The 26909-nt window shown below is 43.2% G+C and overlaps 1 protein-coding gene across 4 annotated transcripts in view; it reads left to right on the top strand.

Annotated features, from left to right (window-relative positions):
- The window catches only part of ST8SIA5 (ST8 alpha-N-acetyl-neuraminide alpha-2,8-sialyltransferase 5), an 81950-nt gene that overhangs the window by 13611 nt on the left and 41430 nt on the right, over positions 1–26909 (top strand). For 3 of the 4 annotated variants that reach the window (XM_052778637.1, XM_052778634.1, XM_052778636.1), the window contains one exon: positions 20596–21303. In XM_052778637.1, coding sequence (XP_052634597.1) covers positions 21173–21303 — 131 coding nt within the window. In that variant the 5' untranslated portion in view covers positions 20596–21172. Of the gene's footprint in view, positions 1–20344; positions 21304–26909 lie in introns of those variants that run through there. The other variant, XM_052778635.1, reaches the window with a different exon arrangement.

Raw genomic sequence — 26909 nt, 5'->3', positions numbered from 1 at the left:
GGGTAGAGTGTGAAGAGTTGTCTCTGAAGAATAGCCATGAGCAGGTTGAAAGCTTATGGGTAAGAATCAGAGACCAAGGCAACAAAGGGAACCTTGTGGTTGGTGTCTACTACAGGCTGCCCAGTCAAGGGGAGCCTATTGACAAAGCCTTCTTACTCCAGCTACAGGAGACATTGCGCTCACAGGCTCTCATCCTGCTGGGCTAGTTCAGCCACCTCGACATCTGCTGGAAAGTATCATGGCGAGCTATAGGCAATCCAGGAGACTCCTGGAATGCACGGAGGATCACTTCTTAAGCCAGTTAATAGACAGCCCTACCAGAGGGAGTGCGACGCTGGACCTGTTGGTCACCAACGCAAGTAAGCTAATTGGTGACATCAAGATTCGAGGCAGCCTGGGCTGCAGTGATCACGTACTGGTGGAGTTCGCAGTCCTGAGAGGTATGGGTCAGGTGAAGAGTAAAGTCAGGACCCTGAATTTTAGGAAAGCAAACTTGCAGCTGTTCAAGGAGTTAGTCAATAGGACTCCCTGGGAAACTGCCCTCAGGGACAAGGGAGCGGGAGAGAGTTGGCAGATCTTTAAGGATGCTTTGCATAGAGCGCAAGAGCTGTCGATCCCCAGTAAGAAATCAGGAAAGGAAGGCAAGAGACCAGCATGGATGAATCGAGACCTGCTGGTCAAACTAAAGGGCAAGAAGGAAATGCACAGGCGGTAGAAGCAGGGACGGGTATCCTGGGAAGAGTATAGGGACGCTGCCTGGTTGTGTAGGGATGGCGTCAGGAAAGGCCAAGGCGCAGCTGGAGCTGAACTTGGCAAGGGATGCAAAGAATAATAAGAAGGGCTTCTACAGGTAGGTCAGCCAGAAAAGGAAGGTCAGAGAAAGTGTACCCCGCTGTCCTGGTTTCAGCTGGGATAGAGTTAATTTTCTTTCTAGTAGCTGGTATAGTGTTATGTTTCGTATTTAGTATGAGAATAACATTGATTACACACTGATGTTTTCAGTTGTTGCTAAGTAGTATTTATACTAAGTCAAGGATTTTTCAGCTTCTCATGCCCAGCCAGCAAGAAGGCTGGAGGAGCACAAGCAGTTGGGAGGGGACACAGCCAGGACAGCTGACCCAAACTGGCCAAAGGGATATTCCATACCATGTGATGTCATGCCCAGTATATAAACTGGGGGGAGTTGGCTGGGGGCAGGCGGATTGCTGCTCGGGAACTAACTGGGCATCAGTCTGTGAGTGGTGAGCAATTACATTGTGCATCACTTGTTTAATATATTCTAATTCTTTTATTATTTATATTGTCATTTTTTATTATTATCATTATCATTATCATTATTATTTTCTTCCTTTCTGTCCTGTTAAACTGTCTTTATCTCAACCCACAAATTTTACTTTTTTTTCCCTCCGATTCTCTCCTCCATCCCACTGGGTGGGGGGGAAGTGAGTGAGCGGCTGCGTGGTGCTTAGTTGCTGGCTGGGATTAAACTATGACACCCCCTTAATGAACATGACTGGCAAACTGGTAACAATGGATGAGGAGAAGGCTGAGGAACTCAACAACCTTTTTGCCTCAGTCTTCACTGTCAATCTGTCTTCCCACACCTCTCGAGTGGATGGACTGCAAGATGGGGACTGGGGGAGCAAAGTCCCTCCCACTGTAAGAAAAGATCAAGTTCATGACCGCCTGAGGAACCTGAAAATACATAAGTCTATGGGACCTGATGAGCTGCATCCCAGAGTTCTGAGGCAACTGGCTGATGTAGTTGCCAAGCCACTCTCCATGGTATCTGAAAAGTCATGGCAGTCAGGTGAAGTCCCTGGTGACTGGAAAAAGGGAAACATTGCACCCATTTTTAAAAAGGGTAGAAAGGAGGACCCTGGAAACTACCGACCTGTCAGCCTCACCTCTGTGCCTCAGAAGATTATGGAACAGATCCTCCTAGAAGCTCTGCTAAGCCACATGGAGGACAGGGAGCTGATTCGAGACAGCCAGCGTGGCTTCACCAAGGGCAAGTCCTGCCTGACCAACCTAATAGCCTTCTATGATGGAATGACTATATCAGTGGACAAGGGAAGAGCTACGGATGTCATCTATCTGGACTTCCGTAAGGCCTTTGACATGGTCCCCCCCAACATCCTTCTCTCTAAATTGGAGAGATATGGATTTGATGGGTGGACTGTTTGGTGGATGAGGAATTGGTTGGATGGTCGCATCCAGAGGGTAGTTGTCAACGCCTCAATATCCAGATGGAGATGGGTGACAAGCGGTGTCCTTCAGGGGTCTATACTGGGACTAGTACTGTTTAATATCTTCATTGGTGACACAGACAGTGGGATCAAGTGCACCCTCAATAAGTTTGCAGATGACGCCAAGCTGAGTGGTGCAGCTGACACGCCTGAGGGATGGGATGCCATCCAGAGAGACCTGGACAAGCTCCAGAAGTGGGCCCATGTGAACTTCATGAGGTTCAACAAGACCAAGTGCAAGGTTGTGCACCTGGGTCGGGGCAACCCCTGGTATCAATACAGGCTGGGGGATGAAGGGATTGAGAGCATCCCTGGTGAGAAGGACTGGGGGTACTGGTGGATGAAAATCTGGACATGAGCCAGTAATGTGTTCTTGCAGCCCGGAAAGCCAACCGTGTCCTGGGCTGCATCAAAAGAAGCGTGACCAGCAGGTCGAGGGAGGTGATTCTGCCCCTCTACTCTGTTCTGGTGAGAGCCCACCTGCAGTACTGCATCCAGCTCTGGGGTCCTCAACATAAGAAGAACATGGACCGGTTGGAGTGAGTCCAGAGGAGGGACACGAAGATGATCAGGGGGCTGGAGCACCTCTCCTATGAGGACAGGCTGAGAGAGTTGGGGTTGTTCAGCCTGAGGAAGAGAAGGCTCTGGGGACACCTGATAGCAGCCTTCCAGTACCTAAAAGGGGCTTAGAAGAAGATGGGGACAGAGTTTTTGGTAGGGCCTGTAGTGATTGGACAAGGGGTAATGGTTTTAAACTAAAAGAGGGGAGGTTCAGACTAGATAGAAGGAAGAAATGTTTTACGATGAGGGTGGTGAGGCACTGGAAGAGGTTGCCCAGAGAGGTGGTAGGTGCCCCATCCCTGGGAACATTCCAGGTCAAGTTGGACGGGGCTCTGAGCAACCTGATCTAGTGGAAGATGTCCCTGCTCATGGCAGGGGGGGTGGACTAGATGACATTTAAAGGTCTGTTCCGACCCAAACCATCCTATGATTCTATGATTAATCTCACTTAGTTTTAGCTGTAAAGAAGCTAGAGCTCTCATCTAAGCTAGTCATTTCAGCACTTTCTGTAGTCAGTGAGGAGAGAGCAGCACACCCAATGGCTGATTTGCCTGTCTGTCTACCTTAAAAAGCAACAAAACATTTCTGGAGATGCCTGTTTTCATCTGCTGGCTCTAGCAGGAGTCTGCTGAACAGCTCTTCTAGAGATCTATCACTGCGAGAGCTAATATTCAATCAAATGAATTCTGCCTTTTACACACCACACACATTTTCTGATCAGGCCCATAGCAAGACCCAGCACACGTTTCCTCCAGAAGGGAAACTGGATTTAATTTTTTTAAAATTTCAGTTCAGGAAAAAAAAAAGTGTGTATATATACTATATATATGTATATATATACACAATATATCCTTAATTAGATGTACATGTAATTAATGCTATCAAGATTGAACACTAATCAGACTTTTTATTTGCCACTTCTAATACACTATGCTTTTTTTTTCTCTTTCTGTACAATGTGACACCCAGAAAATTTACTTTCTGTTATTTTCAGTAAACAGAGCAAAGACCCACAGGTAAAGCAGTCTAGTACTTGAACTCTGGAATTTGGACCTGTAAAAGGAAGACATTTGGATCATGAAATTTAGGAGCTGGGTACATTTTTATGCAATCTTTTTGTCAGAAGGTAGTCTGATAGTCTGGTATATTATTTACAGTTAAGACATTTGAGTGAATGGACATTGCATTACTATTTTGTGTTAAGAATTATCCATGTAAAGAAAAAATAAGGCTTGTAGATCTCCTTAATCTACATGTGGGATGTTCATTGGTTCCCAGGGAAACCATTAAGGTAGGTTTTGAAGAGTACAAATGAGAAACTATGATAAAGCAGAGTTGGAGGCGGAATCTCTTATAAAAGCCTCTGAGAGTGAGTAACCCTAAACTTTAACTAGATTTGAGGTGGAGGTTCCCATTAGTGAATGAGGATCTAAGAATTAATCCTAAGAGTATGCAGAGTATGAAATGATACAAAGCAAAGTAATTTTAGAGATGTGACGTGGTGTTTTCAGCCTACATAATACTTTAATCCTCAGACCTACTATTCTAAAACCATCAGCTGTGGTTAATCAGGAATGCTTACAGCAGGGACTGAAATGGCTAGTTCACTCCTTTTTTCCAATCAAATTTTGCTCTCAACTACACTGCTGTCCTATGTACTTGTGAAGGTAGGATTCAGTACATAGTCTGGATCTTCTTTTGACTGCAAGCCAAATGAAAAATTGTTTTTGACTCACTTGCTATACAAGATAGTTAGTTTTCCCTCTGGACATTCAGTAGTCTGTAATAAAATCCCCCAATTTTTAAGAGTTTTAAAATGTGTTTTCAGTCTGTTTTTAAGAGATCTGGACAGAGCTGAGTCATTGTTCCTAACCTAGTCCTGTATTGGAGCTGTTCCATAGGATAGGGGATTTTTCAGTCTGTCTGGTTCATGCCATTTAGCTGGTGCCTCTGACTTCCAGGTACCCTCCTAACTTCTAACACCTGCTCCGTCAGAGTTTTCTTATGCAGGGCAGGAGGGATCATACTGGGCTTCTAGCCTAATCCCTCCTGGGAACAAACTGGAAGGCAGGCAGTGGTACACATGCTGAGTGACACAATTTCATCATCACTGTCTTTAGCTACAGGGAAGCTACATCTCTTTGCTAACTAACCCATGTGGTGATGCTCACCATCCTTTCTGAGTCAGATTAATTCTTTCCTTGAGGCTGAAAGGAGCTGCCCAGGGGTCAAGACAGGCAGAGTTCTTGCCTCTCTCAATAGCTTGGCTCTATTTTTGTTCTTTTTGCACATGATAGTTGACTCTCCAGACTCTGAGAAAGAGCTGTTACCCTTTGATGTTAGGGTAACACTTGAGCAGTAGTTGACGTTAATGGCTGTAGGATGCTGTGTGTCTTTTCAAATCAGGCAATGAAGATGTATCTGTTATCTTTGCTGGGAAGGAACAAATAGTAATAACCCACCATAGCCAGTGTTGACCATTGCATAACCACACTAAAAGTCATCATCCAAAGGCTGGACTGAAAGGCTGTTAAGCCTGATACCAACTCCTGGTGTTGAAAGTTTGCCCAGCTGGAGCTGGCAGGTCTGGTCCTCTCTGTGCAGGGATGATGTGAAGGATGCTGCTGGCTGCCCTTTCTCCTGTGCTGGTATATCCTTCTCTGACCCATATTGAAAATCTCTACTGCATACTGGCACGTTGTGAACTCCCCCGTGGATGATGTGCACTTTTCCATGTGCACTTCTCCATATGCAGTGATGCCAGGTGGACACACAGGAGCTGCACTGCAGTGGAGCTTTGCAGTGGGTGGGGTTCATAATCAGAGTGTTCTAAAGGTTTTTAGTAATGGAAGTGTCATGGATGAATTCTTCATCCACTCTCTCTAGGTGGTATTTCATTTATTATCAGAGATACTTGCTTTTCAAGAATTTATTCCTTTTCAGTTCATGGCTGGAGACTTAAAAAATAAAATTCCCCTCTCATTAGTTTATTATCATTTTGAGAACTCATTCTCTGAAACCCATGTTTATTATTATTTTGCCTGAATCTCACACTGTAAAATATAGAAGAGTTTGTGTCCTTCAGAGTGGCCTTAAATAGCAGTAGCACAAAGAAAGTGATCAGATGCCATTAGCAGCCTTCTGCTGGATTAATGGGCAGCAAAATCTGGTGAAGATGCCTGGAGCTTTCTAGCATCACTGTTGTGATTTTGTACATAATTGCCCACGAGCAGCTACACAACATCCAGCTCAGCTACACAACATGTAGCTCAGCCACAGCATCATGCTGTCAGACCTGTGCACCCACACGTCCCTCCCCATCAGCTTTCCAGCTAAGACAAATTGAGGCCCATTGCCTCTCTCAAGGTTACCCAGTGAGGCAATAGCTCTCCTGCGGTTAAAATTCCCCATGTCTACATGGCTTTTAGGCTTTTTGTCCTGGCCATTTGTGTGACAAGTCTTTATCCACCTGCCTACTTGAACAGACTGGTTTTGTTGGAAAAATCAGCCTGTGCTGTGCAAAAATAGACGTGATATGATGTTGTCCAAATATATCAGCAGGGCTTGCTTGAGAATGCCACAAGTTACTTATTCAGGCCATCATTTTGCAAACACTTTCAGCTGACAAAAGCCAGCACAGCTGCCAAAGAGTGTGTTCTTCTCACCCCTCCACCTCCAGCTTCCCTGCTCATGCCTCCCATGTAGCATCCCCTTTCCTGTTTTTTGGGAGTGTTTATGTGCTTGTGCAGTGAATCTGGACTGGGAAGCTGATCCATGTGAAAACTAACCTTTTAAATTCTTTTTCTGCTGGGTTTACTCTAAACTGGATTACCTTTCTGATAGTCATGATGCATCCATGCAAACACTAATGCTATACAAGAGAAGGAGCAGTGCAATAGCAAAGACAGGTAGTTGAGAGCAGGACAGGTTTGCTTTTTCCATTGGTAATACCAGCTTAGGCCAGGTTGTAGTACTTGTAATGCTGCAGCTTCATGTTATCTTCAGCCATTAATAAATGATTCTGTCCTGGCACACCATGAACATTTCCATAAAATAATGTAGTCTGGAACAGCTAGTTGGAAATGTTTGAGAAAGTGGTATTTATTTTTTTCTAATTAGGGCCTTTAGACCAGATGCTGCACTTCCATTAAGCAACTGTGCAGATGTAGGAGAGTCAAAGAAAACCCTTTCTGTACCCAAAATGATATATTTTAGTCTCTTTCAGAGTCAGGAGATGCTGTGTTGCCCCAGGGTAGCATGCAAGCAGTAACACAGTGCACAGACCGGGCTGCGGACGCAGAAAATGTGAGGGAAGGAGAAAAGGCCTTTGACAGCCTCCCCAAGCTGGGAGGCAGAGGTCAGAGAGGGGAAGGGAGCTGTTGTACTTTGGATGTTCGACTTGTCAGAATTTGTTTAGTGAAAAAACAGAAATGTTTCCCAAAGCTCCTTTTCTGGGCTCTGGGCACATCTGTTATACGTTCAGAAAAGGAGCTAAAATAACAGGGGGAAAAAAGTTAACTCCCTAATATCAGACAGGGAGAAGGAGCGATATCCACTTCTGGCTATCAAATTCTAACTGTGAGGGGGGAAACTTCACCCTCTAACCTGCCCCAGAAGAGTTAGGAACAAAGAGGTTCCCAGGAGCACGTTCAGGAGTTTATGTCATCACGGATCCTCTGGAGAACAGGGTCTGACCAGCTCCTGGGAATGCCTTATACCCAGCTCAGTGCCTGTTATACTGATGTAGCTCATCTTTAACATGAGCAGGATTTTCAGGGGGAAATGCAGATTTTTAGCAGCGATAGCCTGTTTGGAACCAATGAAGATCCCAGTTACATTTCCTCTTACTTATCATCAAGCATCTGTAAAAGACTGGAGCCCAAGCAAAATGAGTCAGGACATGTGGAGTTTGAGGTACGGACAGAGCCTTTGACAAGGTCTGAAACAGGAATGGGAGTAGGGAAAACATGACAACGTCACTTGCAGCCAAGCAAAAACTCATCTGCACTAAAAAAGGTCTCCTAAAGAACACAATCTCTCTTCTATGCTTGCTGCCAATTGTACTTGATTAATCAGGTTTTTGTGGGGGTGTTTTCCTTCACTCCATTCCTAACAGCATATTTTTTTCATAAGTGATCTTAATCTCATTGCAGATAATTCATTGCCTGCAAGATCACGACTGTTCCAAAAAGTTGCAGTATTTTGCCCTCAGAAACTAATAAAATTCTTGCTGGAAAGCCATAAATACCTTTTCAAGGCATCAGCTGCACAAAGATATTTGTTCTTTTAAAAGTAATCATTGTGTGTCCCCCCCCTGCAAAAAAGGGAAGTGGGAGACTGGTTTTGATCCTGTGGAGCTGAAGTTTTCCTGCTGGAGTCTATTAGGTAGTTTCAAACCAGGGAGCATTTATGTGCAATACACCTGTTTCCAATAGCTTCGCCACCTCCATAAAGACAGCTGCAGCAGAAAGTCCTATTCACTCTGGGAAAAACACATTTTAGAATAGCTTCCCATCCCCCAGCCAGATGGGATCAAGCTGAGGCAGCTGCAGTCCAGGTCCCATGAGAAATACTACAAAAAGTGCAATTAAAATAATTAGTTAATGCCTTTTTTATCCGGCATGGTAACAAATAGGGAAAAAAGCTTGAAATAGCTATTCTACATATCAGTCCAATATGATATTGGATGCTTCCCAGGATTGCTCTAAGCTTTCCCTAGGGCTTTAAAAGAGCTTGCGGGTGCTTGGCCGATTGCTGGATTAAGTATCTCTATTACTGATGGTAACGGGGGTAGGTTAAAGCCACTTGCGCAGTAGATTTTGCTGTGAGAACAAAAAAACCTCTGAGTCTGAATTGATAATAAAGCGATTTAGATTCTGCTTCCTCCCTTGGAAATCAAGATTGTCTCCCATTGATTTAAGCATGTACTGGCTTAGATTCTGATTAAGCAGAATTTGCCTGATGATTCAAATTTATGGGGGATGTACAAATGAAAAATACATGGCCAAATACATCCCTGGCACAACTCAGTGAAATCTGGCATTTACCCAATCGTTAGCTGCTTGTTGTTCGAGGGTTTCTCTGCTAACCTTCAAATGGTGCAGCAAGTGAAGATTTCTCTTGCAGGCATTTTAATTCCTTTTCCTGAAGCATTCATAGCAAATAAAGCAGTGTACTAGGAACTGTAGTCCTAGTAAGCTGTATTTGTTATTGCCATAGCAGGTGGTATTTAGTCTGCAGCCTAGTGAGATGACCAAAGGGTGAAATGCAACCTAAAAACCAGGGCAGATTCTCTTAACAATCCTTAGCTTCTCTGATTTCACTCTCAGATTTCACCCAGGGGCCAAATTATGCAAAAATGAGGGTTTTTTTCATATTATATTCCTGTCACTGTTCCCTGCCATCCCTATGGGGGGAACCTGGAGGTCAGGCATCTTAGCAAAGGGCATGAAAATAAGGGAATGTTGAATAATAAATTCTTCAGGTCATGCAGGCTGTTCCTATCTCCCACCTTCCTGACAGATGATTACAGAATAGCCTAGCTGAGGAAGTTTTGAGTGGCTTACACAGTGATTCTGTGGTGTTAATATGCAATCTATGAAACTGTCAATGCTCTTAGCCTTTGCATGCATTGTCAAAGGAGTTTTTGAATCTCAGTAAGCACTTTGCCATGTGGCAAGGACTTCCAAAAGCTATGTGCTATATAACTGGGCATTTCCTTTTAATAGTTTCAAACTATTTCATTTTGGTTGCTTTTTAAATTCTTTCAGTTCTGGGAGAAATGGTATTTTAAAGTATCTAATTTTCTTATATTGTCTGGAAATGTAACTCCCCCTCTCTCCTCACCCCAGACCATTTTTTAATGTTACTGGGAGAAAGAAATATTTGCCTTGTCTTCCTTTTGACTGTGAGAGGAGGGTTAATAGTAGAAGTGGGAAGAAGGGTTAGCAAAGGGGAGTGCTAGTCATGTGGACAGAACGCCAGCAGCAAAGCTGGCGCATGTTTCATTCGCATGAAAGTATGTTTTATTCATTCAGTGATGATCATCTACAGTAGCTATGAGAGAGAAAAAAGAGTACCAGAGTAATACTGGAAATCTAGGTGAAATTCTGCAGCTTCGTCCCCCTTCAATGGCAGGTGGCCACAGGAAATGTGAGTTTCTGTCACAGTTTCACTGGAATTAATATAGGCACGTTCATGGATTAAATATTAACATTCATAGCTCACTTCTGTATGTTATTTACTTGGCACTGACTTCAACTTGTTTTCATGCTGTTTTCACACTTGGCCCTCTCACCAACGTTTAGGTGTCCACCATGCAGATACCTGCAGCTGAACTGATCTTCCCAAGCTCCCGTTATAGTCAGGAAAGACGAAGGCGTTTTTAGGATGTGATTCATTTGACATAGCTTAGAAATTTGCTTTAGGATGAAAAGAACTGCTAGTCTCCAGGGACTGTATTGACTGAATCTCAGCTAACTGCATGGAGGGTTTCGGTAGGCTGTAGGCACATACATTTATGGTGGGAGTCGGGTACATCTATGTTTAGTGCTATTAATACCTAGATTTCCTGGTTCCCATGAGCTATGCATGATATTTGTCTGTCTTAACCAGATGATCCTGGGGCGTGTCAAGTGGTTCAGGATGGCGGCACTGAGGGAACTGAATCCTGTGCCCAGTCAGGTGGATCCTGCTCTTGCAGTCCTCAGACTGACAAAGTCATACGTTAAAAGGCAGAAGAGTTTTTTTGCCTTACGCGATAAGTGGAAAGCTTTGTACGGTTGTCCTTGTTACTCCTGCAATACACCTGCAAGGCCAAGAAATGCTATGATTGCTAGTTCAGAAATGAGGGAAGAGGTGCTGAGGAGGGTAAAGATACTCATCTGCACTTCATATGGAGCGTAAGGTGAGGTGACTAAGCAGTAGATGACTCCACTGCATCATGCAGAAATCACAGTTCAAGTGCTGGAAGCAGCCATCCTTTTGCAGAAGTGCTGTTTTGCCTTCCCAAGCCAGCTTGGAGATCTCAGCACTGCGGTGTAGCTCTGCCTGAAGTCATGAAGGGAGCCTGGTGACACATGAAGGTGAGCCCAAACCTCCTCCTAATTAGCAAATGATGGTTAGAGCTGTTGTCCCCCCCTGGGATGAGGATAAGGATGAACTTGGCTTTTGGCCTGCTGGGAGGAAGTTTAGGGCTTTATGTTAAAAAAGGACTGGATAGGTTTGCAAAAATAGCAAACTAGGGAATAGTTAATGATTTTTTAATTGCATCTCTTACTTTTGATATTAATAACCTATTAAAACGAATGGAGTATGAAATGCTGATGTTTGAAGTCAGCTTGGATGGATATTGTTGAACTGCAACTTTTTTGTAGCTCTGTAACATTTCACTAGCTGCTGGGAAGATAATACTTTTAACAGGAATATATGAATTCTGGAGCACAGACATGCCTTGATGGGAGACTGGGGATGGCAAGGAAGGGCAACAGACATGAAATGCAGAGTTAGTGGCTTTCCTGCATATTTTAGGGAAGGATGATGTGCTGGTTCCAGGCAGCAGCTGGTGAATTCAAGCATGTATTCAACATTGAAAGTCAAGCTCTGCTCTGTGTAGGGCTGGTCGGAGCTTGTAGGGATTTACCAGGTGTGCGCCCCAGAGCAAGGTATGTATTCCTGTGAAGTTTGTCACCATCTAAACTAAGATCATGTGCCACAGAACAATGTTTATCATGAAAGCACTGTTTTTTGCAGTGCTAGCCTGCTCCTCTCCTTCATCAACTGGAAGGAGCAATGCTGAGAAAAAAGGCATATCCTTCCTTTGCCCAAAGCAAATAGATGCTATATGTATAGATATGAACTAAAGCTTCCTTGGATTTCCAAGCCAAACCTGTAGTGGTATCCAAGACGAGGGGATAGCACCTGAACATGAGCTGTCAGAGGGAAATTGGTGACTGTACCATAGTTCCCTGATGTGCTGAAAGGCCTTAAGTTTCCTGCTGCTTTGTATTTGGTATGGTGCCTTTTCCCAGTTGGGAAAAGTGAATGGAAAAACGCTACCCAGTGCAGCGTATGTGAGGCATGGCTCCAGGCCTGAAGAAGGAAAAGCAAGAGAAAGCAGGAACACACAGCAATGGGAGGCTAGAAAGTTGTAAATTAAAAACGGGTGAGGGACAGTCCTCATACACCTTTTCCATCTTTCTTTTAGTTTCCTTGTCTGTTAAACTTTAGAGCAAAATTTTAATCAGTTTATAATGACAGTATGCAACAGTATAGCATATATCCTCCATAAGCTCTTTGTCTTTGTCACAGTAAAAAAAAATGGAGAATTTAGTGTGATTATTGCCCCTTTTATTAGGCAAATATTTTGTCTGTGATTCCACTGGAGGTGAACTCACAGCATTGTTCTTGTTTGCCAGCTACTCTCACAGACTGCAAGGACTCACAAACAGTACTAGTTATGATTTTTATTATCACATCAGGGAAAAGCTTTCCTCAGTTAGCCAACTTTCGGACCTGTGAAACTTTCAGTGTGAATCTGGCACCATGGTTCATTTTCTTAAGTGCTGCGTGGATTGCAAAATAGGAATACTGATTCGGGTGTTCCTGTGTCATTCACATCTGTGAAATGGGAAACAAGATAACGTCACAAAATGAAGATCCAAAATGCAGATACAATATTTAATTTTAAACTGATTGTGAAAGAAGCAACTATCTATCTGATGCAGAGTATCTTCACTGGTCACTTTTCACTGTTTAATGTCCCAACATACTGAACCACAATTGAAAGTTAGATGCATTGAAGAATATGTTTGTAGACTCTGAGCCGAAACAACCGTGTTTTTTACTGTACTTGAGCCCCAGATTTCTTCTTCTTCTACCCAGGTCCAAAGCCTTACTCTCTCACTGCCACTAGCTATTTTGTTGCTGCTGTTTGCTCATGTGGATCTCATTTATTGTCATTTGACAGAAACTAAAAATGCAGTTCAGAAAATGCTTTCCGAAGAGTAATTTGTTCCCAGCAAGACCTTTCTAGCTACACAATAACATGAAAGCATCAAAGTGCCAGGAGAACTTTTTAAAAATAAACTGCCCTGATGCTAAAATAAGCTTTAATTGATTGAGAATTGCACTGAGCCTGACAATCTGAACCATTTATTATTATTTTTCCTTTCAAGCTTCAGCTTCATGTGATTTAAAGTGACTGAATTACAGTTCCCACATACCTTCCTACCCACACTGCATGAAAAAAAACCCACGCGCAAACTTCTTAGCTCCAGAGGAGCTGCTGGATACACCTGGAAGAAAATTAAAAAGCTGATTGAAAGTGAAGTTTAAATAAAGGTGATGATGATGGGAATGTGCTGCAAAAAACCCCTATTCTGGCTAAATGCCATGCTGCGCTTCCCTGTCCTCAGAAGAGAGCTCTCCTGGGGATGTGTCTCCCTGTCAAAGGCATTTCCTTAATGTCTGCTTGTAGAGCACTGGATCCTGTAGGCCAGATGCTGTCACAACTCCTTGTGTTGGAGGTTAATAATAGGCTGTGGATAAACTACCACTCTGTCTTCCCCATTTTAGGTTTTTAAAGAAAAAACCACAACTGAGTAGCTGTACTCAGCTATTTAAATAAATAACCTGTTGCAGGCTCTCTAGCAAAAGGTCAACACCACCACCAAAGACTGCTGGTAAATGTGCAAAACTTTCTGGCTGATGGAAAGGAGGCTGTACTGGCGGTCCTATGCTATGGAGAAGTAAGCACTGGAAAGATGTGGAATATAGCAAATGTCAATGGGGTCAGTTATGGGGTTTCTTCTTGGCAGTATATTGTGGAGGATGGAAGTCTGGTCAGACATTCATTAGTGATAACTAGTTATACTTTTTAAAAGTATGTCAGCTGTACTCATGGCATGTTTGGGTGTGCGAGCAGGGAAAACACGGATCACTACCTTCAGCCTGGGGAGTGTTTTTAGACTCATGCCAGTATAATGGGGCTCACGGGTCATGGGTAGCTGCAATTTCCCCAAGGGCTATGCCGTGTTCAGGTCAGAACAAATCCCAAGCTAGCCCCAAGCTTCAGTTGGGTTTAAGATCTCACTGTAAGTCTTTATCTGAATCGTAGCCCTGGACAAATCACTGTAGCCAAGAGCCAAACAAGGATTTTCATTTAACTCCCAAAATTTCAAGAGGAGGAAGGTGCTTAAATACCCTTTTGGCTGCGGCCCTCAATCTCTGTGCCCACGTCAGCACTGCCTGTGATAGTGCTGTGATGTTTATGTTCACAGAGCCAGCAAAGCTCAAACTGCCGGTAGAGGTTAGGGGTGATCCAGGCCCTGTCTATGGATGAGTTTCTTGGTCTGGGTGGCTGGCTGTCCCCTTGGGACTCCCAGACTTGGTTGTCAGAAAAATGGACCATCATCATCTTGGGTTTGCATCCTAGTACACGTTTGCAAGCTGAGCAAGTTGCATGCTGTCAAACATCACCTCTAAATCACAATTCCTGCTCTCTGTCAAAGGGGCTAACAAATCCTTCTCTCACCTTTCCTTCTTGCCTGCTTAAATTATAAATTCTCATGGCAAGAACTGGCTCTGCTAATGCCCAGCTACAGTGTCTAACAGAGTCCTGTTCCAGGAGTGGTCTCTATTTGCTACCCTAATACAGATAAGCACGACCCAGGAATTCATGGCAGATCACAGATCCAAAGGAAGGAATTTGAAAGGGTCGCCAGTTTTATTAATAGCCATCTCTGTAACCACATGCAGGTCAGACCGGACACTGTGCAGAGCTTAAAATCTGAATCCACGCTATCACAGGAGGGGCAGAAAGATGTGCCTAGTCACAGTACTGTAAGGATAGAGATTTCTTTCTTTAGGGTTGGTTGTTCAGATTTCCAGTGAGCACTTCCACAGTGCTGGAAGAGGGAAATAAAATATATTTCAGGAAGAGTGGGGATTTTTGAAGACTGCAGAAGCCAGGTGGATTTTTTTTTGTTTGTTTATAATTTTTGTCATGGACTGAACTAAGCATGGACTATTTAAAAAATCATGATGTGTCTGAAAATATATTGGCTTTGCCTAGAAGAGTGACTCAGGTAAACAGGTGGACTACCCAAGACAACACTTGTTGCCTACAGTGTATAGTTAGTAATGTAATCAGTGCTGCAGGAGGACATAATGAAGAATAGTTTGAAAGCTGAATATCTGGACTGCTTGAAAGTTCGTGTGAATTGAAGCTGATAGTTAATTCAAGAGGAATATACTTCATTCCTTCGAATGCAAAATCAATGCAGAACTGTGGTAAAAAGGTAAAGGTAACTTTTCCTAAATAATTTTCTATAATAGGTCTCTTCTACATCTTGATTATAAGCATAGTGTAAAATTTTTGAAGTGCTTAATTAGCTGATTATTGAGGAATATTTTCTTGTTCATATTTACCCCCATTCTGATTAGTACTGCTCACTGACACAGCAAAACCTATTCCAAGATCAGATTCATTGTCTCTGTGAATTAAGTCTAACCTTATATGCCATATTATAGTTTTTTAAAAATATCTCAGATTAACATTTTTATTTTTTACTGTAAAAATATATTGTTAAAATAGTGAAATAATTATTAATTGGGTTTTTCAGCATTAGATAATGTGTGATCCTTATTCTGACCATGGGAAATATTTGTTCATTGTAGTGTTAATGCTAGAATATTTTCAGCAAAAAAAAGTATCAAAACTTTCAACTGCCATTGAACTTGTAAAGTGAATGCCATTGTCTCCAGCACTGTCCAGGCTTTCACTAGAAGGTTTTAGGTGTGGTTTTGATGAACTAGGTGGGAGTTATAACTTGCTTTGGATAGAGGCAGGATCATGTTCCTATTCTAAGAGCAAGTGTCGGCCATGGAAACCCTTTGACCCCTGCATGGTTCTGCTAACATCTCAGTCCTGTTGATTTGGTGCTAAATCCAGGGCTCTCATGCAGTGCTCTGAGATCAAACTAATGCTTCTAACAGATGATTCCTGTAAAAGCAATTGGGTCGTATTTCCTTTTCCCTGCAGAGAAACTGAGCTTCCATCATTCTCAATTATTTGCAGGGTTGCTGTGAGCCTGTACAGGATCATAATAATCACGCTAAACTTCCTGTGTTTTCTAGCAATCTGGAAACGCCACTGAGAAAGCAGGGCTGTCCCTAGCATTGAGCCCAGCTTAGTTTTGAACTTTGCTGTATGTTTTAGCAAGCCCTGCTATAAGGAACTGTTAATAGTAAATGTACAGCACTATAGCCATGGCAGCCTCTACATTAGAGCTTCCTGCCAGCAAGAGGAAGACCTCATTCCTTTTCCAACAGAGATGGCGTCAGCAGTGTAAAAAAGGGGTATTTTACGCACTGGGTCATTTTTCCCCCAGTGCCTATGTGACCCATAATTGGAAGGAAACTGGTCATGATTCAATAGATGATGTAGTGTATATTCAGTGCAGAGACCATATGTTATCTTCAGGACACTTCCTCCAATTCAGGCAGCTCCACAGGTAGGAGGCCTGGTGCCAAAGTAGCCGTTGTCATCTCCTCATGGCTTAGCCCAACTCAGGAGGAAATAAACGTTTACACCTTAGCTGAATCCTTTCAGCCTCTTTCAATATCCCAGTTTAAGACATATGGATTTGTGGCAGTGATGGGGGTCTAGACATTGTGTTAAGCACTAGATTATGCTGATAAATTCATGTTTTATATCTGCAAAAGAATTAATATTGATAAGCCTATGTTTATGAGTTCCATATTCAGCAGAACCTTCCAGGCATATACCTATGTGCCAGTGCTTTGCAAAATCAAAGATCTAGCAGTTGACACAAGCATTGTAGAAGCTGTAAATAGACTTGATTTAATTTTAATTTAGGGGAAAAAATGGGTTGTAAAAAGTGTTCTACTAAAACCTTTGACAGCCCATAGTATTTTGCTATGCTGCATGTGAAGTTCTTTAATCTGCATAACAGTCATGAAGAGGAGTGGAGAGTGGCTGAGCAGGCAGGAGAGAAAAAAATGCTAAAGGGGAACGTGAAACATGTTTTGTTTTACTCTGAACCTGTACAATATTGTGAGTTTAACATGTTCAGTTATGTATACTGTGATTTAGACAACCAACAGACAGATCCTGCTATCTGAGACACTAAATGCCCTTGCTTTCAGCTGAAATTAGAATGCATAATCAAACACTGATTCAAATGACAGGTTCAGTGAAAGGTACTTAAGGAAATTCCCAATCAGACCTACCCATCGGAAGTGAATTTTTCTGTTTCATTTGCATTAAAAAATGAACTGCAGCTTAGAAATAATGGCTGCATATTGTCCTTTCAGCAGAGAGAGAGAGATGTGCTTGTTCCCTGCACAAGAGAAGTAGAGCCTGACTCCTGCCAGGTTTTGTCCTTTTGCTAATTCAGCTTTCCTTGTGTGGAGCTTGAGAAACATGGCCTTGGTGGTTAGCCAAGGTTTCTTTGTCTTTGAGATTCAATGTTAACTTTTTTTTTTTTAATTCAGTTCTGTTTCATTTGGACTTAAGAGCAAATGATGAACTCCCATTGGAGGGTATCACTGTCTGGAGCACGTTCATGTTTGTGTTAGAGGGCTCAGAGTCTCACTGCTCAGGCTGGAGGAATTTCCTGTGATAGATTGTCTCCGACGATATTTAGCAAGCAGCTCACATACAACAAATAAAGGTCAGCAAAGTGTAAGACTGACTGCTTCTGGCAGCTTCAGATTATGATAGGCTATGAGCAGTTCCATTTTGCCACTTTTGCTTTAGCCTCTGAAGTCTGTCCTCCAAGAAACGATATAGGAATACCCTTTCTGAGCTTGTGCATATCATGCGGCTTATCCATCTCTCTCTCACCATCTCATAAGAGGTATTTTGAGTAGCTGATACTAGTTAAGTGATACTTGATCCTCTGGTGATGGAAGAGAACTTATTTACTGGGTTCTTGTGCTCTGGAATGATGCTGACTGGAGTATAGTGTGATGTGGGCTAGACTCCCTGTATGTTACCAGTGCTATTGTAGCTACATTGCCCATTGCAGAGTCAATGCCTACGTGACTAGCAGTCAGTACTGTACACAGCACCTGAGTCCCAGTAATGCCCAGCAAATCTGTGTTTGCAACACAACTTACTGTAATGTCTTTTTCCTCATGCCCTTCTCAAACTCTGGAGGGGCTCTTTTGTTGCCTGTTGCTTGCTTAAGTGCAGGGTGTAAAATCATTAAAAAAAATTAATTTGTTCTCTGCAGAGGCCTGATGCTTTCAAGGAGGCCTGTAGTTGACAATTCAAACTCTCAAAGGGGCCCTGGGAATGAGTGCTGGCACTGCTTATTCAGCCCTTCTGCATGCACTATATGACTGTTTTCACTCACAACAAATGCTGTGGGCAATCCTGAGCACCCTTTGAAAATTTGTCGATAGACATCCTATTTCTTTATGCTTGCACAGAGCTGCTCTGCTTCCAGTTCTACAGTGTTATTGTAGTACTGGGCTGAAGGCAGCAAACAGATTTCTTTTACATGTGACATCAGGAAGGGTGTCTGCGCAAGATCTGGCACAGAAAACCCTCTCCACTTATAATACGTATCTTTGTACTTTGCTTTTTGCTTTAGGCTTGCAGCTCTCTTGCATATAGGCCTCTCAGGTGCTGTATCTTCTGGCCAGCTCTGACATAGCAGAGAAGGATGAGAGGACACAGAAAATCCAAGACTGACTGAGAGTACACGGCACTTCTGGGCTGTTTACTGCAGCTCAGGCTGACCATCAGTCCAGGAGAAAGAAAGGCTGCTAGGCTCTTGAGTTTGGTGCACTACAGCACAGGTATCTCAAGAAAAAAATCACTTTCAATAGAGGGGAATAGAGGAAGAAAGGCTGAAAGTGTTTTCACGAAAACCTAGGTGATATTGAAATCTGCAAAACTGGCATCACACCCATAGAAAGTCATCAGAAGCCAAATTCTACTCTCTGATGCTTTGCTGTTATTGTTAAAATAACTCTTGGAGCACCTGAGACAAATTTCTCGGACAGGATTTTCAAAACTATCTGTAAAAATGCAACAAATCAAAGTATTAAGTACCTTTTCCTTCACATCTGCCCTTACTGGCCTTAACTCACAGCTTCTCCATACAAATCTGCTTGTGCAGTATCTTGTGGGGTCCCAGCCTGGGATTTCTGATGGCCATACTGCTTTTCCTGTTACTGAGAAGGGTATGCGGTTAGATCCGTCTAAATGGTACGGTTCCTATATGGAAACATTCTTATGTTATTTGGGCTTACATGAACTGATCGTTAAAAGAAACATATTTGGCCCTAGAGCTGATGACTTTGACAAGAGGGAATCAAACTGCTTTTGCTATTTAATTTGCAGTCCCCTGGTATGTGTATTATTCCCAGTACAGTACAAATGAGTGCATCCAACTCAGTTATTTTTTTAACCAAAAGATTGGTTTTCTTCCCCTGATTCAGGAAGACCCTGAACCACAAAATGGTAGGAGAGTGTTTCCAAGGAAGTATCATTTTGTCCTTGCCCTCTTCTACATTTCCCTGTGTATCCGTCACTTGCCACTGTCAAGGACAAGGCACTGGGCTGGATAATCTTTGATCTGACCTGGGATCACCACTCTTTTTATATGCACGGGTGATAATCGAAGCATTTAGCAGGGTTCAGAAATGCAAGTGTGGGAACTTTGAAAGGGACTGAAGAAGGACGTATCAGAGGCTGCATCCCTATACCTTCTCTGCAAAGTTACAGGTGTTTAAAGGGCTGGTCTCCTCTAGGGGTTCCTGCCTGCAGGAGTTCAGGGTGAACAAGTTCCTATCTTTAACACTTTTGTTACTTTTGTTGCTTAAAATTAGGTAAGGCAAAGTCTGCCTTAGCCCTTGATTGTCTTGCCTAAATTGCCAAAGGCCATGCTGAGGACTAGCCCTGGCTTCAGGAACTGAGTTGAAAGGGTTGCACAAAGTTACCTTTGGCCCTTCTTCCCATGCAGCACCAATTACAGCTGAGACAAAGTGCAGAAACAGTCCTGGTTTGCTGCTTTGCACAGCTGGGCTGCTGGCACACTAGAACATTTTGCATACGCTGATTTAACTGTTGGAAAATTTATTCACACAAAAATCTTCCCATTCTCTTAGACAAAGGATTTTTTGTTGTCAAAATTCTTTTCCCATCTGTTATTGGGGCAAAACAACCTCCTAGCCAGGATGTTTCATTCATGGGTAAATCTTTTATTGGAACTTGTTTTAAGAATCTAAGGGTTGGGGGCAGATTTTGCTCCCAGTGAAATCAGCAACAAAACTCCCATTAATTTCTCTGTGAGCTGAATTGAGCCTCTCCTGACAATGGGGAGATTTTTAAAGGAGTTATGATGGCCGTGGACAAGGTCTTGTCGCTTTGCCCTTTCAAAAGAGAACTGTTTCTGGTGGAGGAACAATCAGAATATTTGTCTCTTTAAATGAATGGTTCTTAGAGCCTGCACTGAGAGGCAGTCTCCCTCTCTGCGGCTGTGAGGCTACTCAGAGCCTCCAATAAATCAGCATGCAGGAACTGAGAGCTCTGTCCTTGAAGAGATGCACAGTGACCTTGCTTATGCTTACTCTGGAGGAATAACCAGGGGAAATATAGGAGCCCAAATAGTGAGCAGTGTATGACTAAAGGCACTGCATTCTGCATGCAAATGCTACAGTACCGAAGGCACGGTACAGACGGCACGCTGCTACACAAAATGCAGCTTTCTTGCTAGCCTGACCAGATTGCTGCTGTTGTTTTTTGCAGGGGACTGAATGAAATCCTCATGATCGTTACATGCTTGTTCAATAATAGCACACCCAGTCACGTCTCCTTGCAAGCACATTTCGTTGGAATCACTGAGCAGAAGCAAAGAAGAGCTGACGACTATGTGTTTCCAACGCGGGTTGCCGGAGCCCTGTGTTTGCCATTGGCTGCAGTTTTCTGGTTTATTTGCAGCTTCCCCCATCTGGAATATGAAAATGGGATTGAAGTAGATAATTGCTAGCAGCGGGTTTTCAAGAGAGGCTTAGAGGGAACAGAATGCCTCTTGCACAGCACAGGCTGCCTGAGTTGAAAGAGCTCTGAAAGATGATTTTAGATGTTACCCACGTCTGAATCTCCTGGAAACTTTACCATGGAAGCGAGCAATTGCGCACAATCCTGGAGCTAACATCCAAAAGGGGCAAGGAAAGGGCAGCAGGGCCAAACAATGGGATACCTTGTCCTTGGATTGCTCACAGAAAAGCCAGCAAGTGTTCCCCTCCTCTTCCCAGCAAAAAGGGCATGAGGGTGACAATGAACTGAATTTTACCCAGCGGAGCTTCAGTGGCTTTTAAGAAGGATGGGATACACTGACCCTTCGTCAAGCAGGGATTTGCTCGGAAACAGAACTTTGTTCTTCATATTCATCTGCGCCTTTGCTGTGGTCACCTTGCTGCAGCAGATCCTCTATGGGAGAAACTATCTCAAAAGGTAAGGGGGGATTTGAGGGAATAGGAAAAGTTGTGTGATCGGACTGAATGGAGACACAGATCCAGCCATGTCATTATAACGGTTCAAGCCACTTCTCAGTGTTGTGCTGACAATATTAATATCTTGTCAATCCGGGAAGGTGCATCCAGGATCTGTAGTGTCTGTTAGATTATTAATGAAGGAGACCGTTAGGCAGAGTATAATGATTTGTGTGTTTCTTAGATTGTGTTTTAGTCCTCAGCTGTTGTAAAAATCTAGGTCTTACTTAAGCTAGACTGACTTGTACTACCTGAGTATTTGCCCCTGATCAGACCCTGCCATATAGGCTTTTCACCCTATGTAAGTTCGAGCTGAAATGGCTTGAGAGGTTGAATTAAGGTAGCATGCTCATTGCCTAAACTTTAGTGTCTTTAGAAACAAACATGCAGATGCAATTCCTAAAATCAAAGTGGCAACATTAGTGTTCCAAATAACAGAGAGAGCACTTTATTTTTTCACTGCTGTATTCTCATGAGTTACTTGCTGAGACTGCTTTGTTGTAGAGCACATCAGTCTCTGATCTGAAAATGGTACTGCTCTTTTCACAGCAAACACCAGTGGGGATCTTCAAGTGTTTAACCTTGACCCATGCAGAGTTTATTTTACTTAAATCTAGTTTGAGGTCTTACAGCTTGTATGATTTTGTAAAGGGGAATGTTTCTCTTGCATGCTTTGAGGTAAGTGGGTTTCAGTAGTGTAGCCAGCTGCTGTGGAATTTTTTACTGGAATTTAGCTGCATTTTGCCAGAAGAGATCAATGGTTTGGTTCTTGCCTGGTTTGCAACTCATATAGTTGTTTGCCTTGTGCCAAGAGCAAGCAAACTGCTGACAAATCAGCAAATGTTTCTTGCTGTGGGGGGGAACAGCAAGTATGATATTAATATCTATAGACAGGAGCATTGTAGTTTATCCACAAAGCAATTTGCGTGCCTTGCTTAGCAGTGAGGCCTTGGCTGGGGGACTCTTCTCTGCTTTTGGGCACCTCACTTCCAGAAAGACGTGACTCAGTTGGAAGGAGCCAAAGGAAAGCGGCAAGAATGAGCAGAGGTGTAGAAAATGTGTTTGTTTGGCTTGGAGAAAATTGGGGGGAGATATGATATCTGTCTTGAAATACCCAAACTATTTCCGCCAAGAGGAAGGTAATAAACACGTCTCTGTGAAGACTCATGACATGACAAGTAGTCATGGAGTTAAGTTGCAGCAGGGATGATTTGGATTTAACCATGAAGGGAAACTTTTAAAGAAAAAGGCTACCTGAGGAGGTATAAAATCTTCATCTTTGGGGCTTCAGGAACCTGTTAGGTAGACAAGGGTAGTAGCAAGCTGTTGAGAGGATGACTTTATGACCAGTTGAGGTCTCATCTTGCCTTATTTTCTCAGTTTTTCCCATTTGTCCTGGAGGCCTTGCAGCCCTACCAATACGTGCTTTTCTAAGTCAAAATGACTGCAACAGGATTAGAGCAATGAAAAATAAACCCCAAGTATATATTGAAATGAAAAATGGCAAAGTAAAGATAAAATGATGAGAAGATGCAACTAAAACTCTTCCAGTGAGTGATCTCTGTGGCCAGTCTCTGTCCTGCCTCGTGCCCTGGGAGCCTCACCTGTCATCAGCAGGCCTCAGGGAATGAAAAAAGGGTGATGTCCAATTCCCAGGCTTGCTAGGAGAAAGTCTGGTTCTGAGCACTCTGCCATCAAAGGGGCTCAAGCAGGGACATGTGCATACAATTTGTCACTTTGACTGGAAAACATGTGCATACAATTTGTCACTTTGACTGGAAGACACTGTTTATTTAATCTTTTTTATTCCAGCTTGTAATGATTTGTTTCTTTTCCTTTTTTTTTATCACATGAAAGAGTCTTAAAGAGGGTCTCTTCCCCCACCTCAGTGCAGGGAAAAAGCACTTTGGCTCCTTTCTGCTGGGAAGTAGTAGTTCCCATCTTTCATGGAAATGAAAATGCAAGATGTGGCAGTCTCAGGCTGTCAGTTATTAATGACAGAAAGGTGATTTACATAGCAGCCTACATTGTTAGCATAATGTTATAATGAAGCTACTTTTTCACTTTTTCTTTCCCTCTCTCACTCTCATGCCCTGCAGTACATTATGGTGACCATTCCCAGGCAATTTGATTGCCAGTCCGCTCCGTGCAGGGGTAGCTGTAACCGTTAATTACTCTTTCCTTTCACAAACCTCCGGTGTTAAGTTCCCTGTTAGAAGCTGACGCTGGCTGTGAGGTTCCTTGGACATGTTATAGCTTGCACCTCCAGGGACCGTGGAGGAGCTGGTGGTTTTGGAGAGCATCCTTGCAGAGGGGAAGTGGGATATTTATAGCTTTGGTGCTGCTTGCCAAGCTGGAGCCTGGGGACGCTGCCTAAACCTAAAGCCATTTACTCACTAGGATTCAACATGCTGCTTTTTTTATGATAGCCTTTGCTTGCCTCCCAACATCTGCAACAATAACAGGCCTCTGGGCCTCTTCCCAAGGCAGCGGGAAGAAATTCCCTAGTGTATTTAGAGAAACCTGAAAATTGCCCTTAAGTACTATTCCAGTAAATGTACAGTGCTTTTAAGCCTGAATATAACACAGGGCTAGCTTGTTTCTTTGCAAGAACATGGTGGAAATCGGTAAAGGTCAGCAAGGCAGGGGGAATCTGACTGAAAATAAGCAGCTTGGGCACAACGCAGGGGACAGCATAGACTAGGGATTGGTCGCAATAAGTGGTGTGGACAAAGGTACCCTTTTCTGGGAGAAAGATGGAAAAGTTAACTGGATGACTGTAAGCAGTGCCATGCCACCTGTCCTTACAAGCAGGGAATGGGCTGGTTTTATTGCCATAAAAAACCACCTGAAGCTCCCCGTGGAGAGTGCCATGGAGGCTTGTGGTCCTGCATTTTTCCACAGCTATGCTCCCAAAGGGTGGCTGTGGGGATGGCAGGACTGCAGGCAGGAGAGGATGCTCCAGGAAAGAAACTCTGCTCAGTGAAATTTGATAAGGGATCCAGCCTCTGGTCAAGTCCCCTCTTTCCCCTTAATGAGATATTAATGAGCTCCTGGCACTGCTGGAAGAAGGGGAGAATGTAGAGATTGAATTTCTAGGTATTCACACATTTTTCACCCACCATATAATGTTCTCTGCTCCTTCCCCTGCTGTTTTGTACCATGTCATTGGACAGCAGAATCCTGCCCAGCTTTTTTTTCACTTTTTCAGTTTTCCCCCAAGTGGGATGGATGTGGGTGCTCTCAGCAAGGCCAATGCCTCATCCCCATAGTAGCAGCTAAAGTCCTAATGAGAGAGTTAAACTGCAAGCTGGAGAATGACATCGGGAAGCTCTGGTCTCTGTAGCTCCTGATCCTGAGTAAAAAGGATGATGAAATGAGATATAATTAAGGGACTTTAATACAGATCTCTGGGGTAATTATTTTTATTTTAGGATTAATGTGATGATTAAAAATCCGCTGCATTGATCTGCTAAAGTAGGTTAAATGCTGTGGACTTCTGCTTAAATCCAGAGCTGCTGCTTGCTTTTGTATTGACTCATCTTTCCAATGCTCGGCTTTCAGCTGAATTTTCTTTTGAATCAGATGCTCAGCTGAGGGCTGGCCTTTTTTTGTGAGCTCTTGTTTGGCCAGCAGGGAATAATCCTGGATTACATCAGGAAACTGCCACTACAGTAAAAAATGTTGATATGGTCCCTGTCTTCATCTCCCAACCTGTAGCATGGGATTGATCAATAGGACAGTCCTTGTCTGCTTTGGCAATGTAAAAATATCAGAGCTATATATCGATATTCTATTGGCAGAGAATTCATTAAATACTGTTTTTTTAACAACCTGACTTCTGCACAGGGTGAGAGTCAGCTGAAGAAGGGAATCTGCCCCTTTAAAACTATTTTTTTTCCAGCCAAGTGAGGAGAATGCATTTTCAAAGCTATTAAAGACTTTAAAAAAAGATTACCCTGGGGTCTGTCAGAAGGGGCACGTACAATAACTCAAAGAATCACACAGCAAGAAACAGCAAACCTTCCCATGCAGACAGCCTGCATTATTTGAAAGCTTTACATCTCTTAAATGAGACTAAAACATCACTCTTATGTGTATACCCTATAATTAATATCAGACTCTCATAACTTCAGGTTATACCACCATTTTGGTATTTCTGAAGCAGCTTTTATTCAACAGTTGCAAATCAATCCCCAGACATCTTTACCCGTTTCCTTACCCGTATAAGAAAGATGCCTTATGATCATTTTTTGCACAGTATGGGAAAATATGGAATAAACCCGCAGAAAATAAACCTGGACTACACCTTCAGAGGTCATTTAGTCTGTACCATGCTATAAGACAAGGTAAGATCTTATTTATACCAGCAACAGCAGTAGTTGCAATGTGGACATGGGGGCTGCACGTGGCCTGAGTTGTATTTTGTCCTAAGCTGGGGTCTTGAGGAACTACAGCTAACTCATAGCAGTTGGGAGCTCCTGCCCCACACCTGGCATGTGCTCCTGTGCCCTGTTCATAACACCCTGTGAAGATGTTAACCGTAAGTGAAGATGTCAACTGTAACCTAAGACCATCTATTCCAGTGTTTAACGTCTCTTTCCATTTAAATATTTTTCCCAAGAGAAGTAAGCTGAAGGTCACCTAATGAGTCATCTCTCTGTGCCCCCTCTGTTTCTAACCAGAGTGAAATATTATCCCAATGAAATGACATGCAACCTGTCAGTCACCTTGCTGAATCCCTGATGGCACTACCACACAGGTTTTGGTTTTGGTCCGTTTTCTTCAGAGAAGAGCACTGGAAACTTCAGGAGACAGCAAAATCTTGAAGCTATGTACACCAATATGTGTATGTATGGGATATGGCCACCACCTTGAAATGACCGAATCCATTCTAGCATAGCAGGAGAAGCTGAGACTCCAGCCATGCTGTTGTTACTACAGGGTATTCCCAAGACCATTTCAAGGGGATGGGGACCGGGGTGCTGGCATCCCCATCATGCCTAAATAACCTTGCAATGATGAGGAGCTGAATTAGTTCCCCAAGAGGTCAGAGGAGCACTGCAGCCTGTGCTGGGAGAGAGCTCAGGGGAGAGATGGCAATGGGATGGAGGGGGCAGAATGAACAGGGAGCTGACAGATTAACTCAGCTGCCTGCAAAATCATCCCCCGCTGGTCATCCCATTCCCTTTCTCATTGCTGCTGTTGGTCGCTTTACGTAATGCTCCTGTCTCCCCACATAAAATAAAAGGAGAGAGCTCACAAGTACATGGCATGCGAATTAAAGCTCTGTAAGAATCTGCAAACAGTCGCAGCTCTATCACAGGCTGCAACAGAGACTTTTATTGTGAAAAGTGTCCCGAAGCCAAAATCTTACCTTCTGCTACTTGGAGTTTTTTACTCACCCATAATTTTAATTTACTTTTATAGAAAAGCATCAAGTGGCTGAAGATTTAGTACCAGAGCATGAGGGTATGTTATTTCCTCTCTTGTGCTCCCTGGCAGTACTCTCTATGGCTCTGATGCAGAAAACAGGCAGGGTTTGAATCCCTGCTCCTTCTAGACTTG

This window comes from Harpia harpyja, chromosome Z (assembly GCF_026419915.1).
Source record: "Harpia harpyja isolate bHarHar1 chromosome Z, bHarHar1 primary haplotype, whole genome shotgun sequence".
NCBI classification, from domain to species: Eukaryota; Metazoa; Chordata; class Aves; order Accipitriformes; family Accipitridae; genus Harpia; species Harpia harpyja.
The sequence above is the reverse complement of the archived record's forward strand: the minus strand, read 5'-3'. Positions and strand labels throughout refer to the sequence as shown.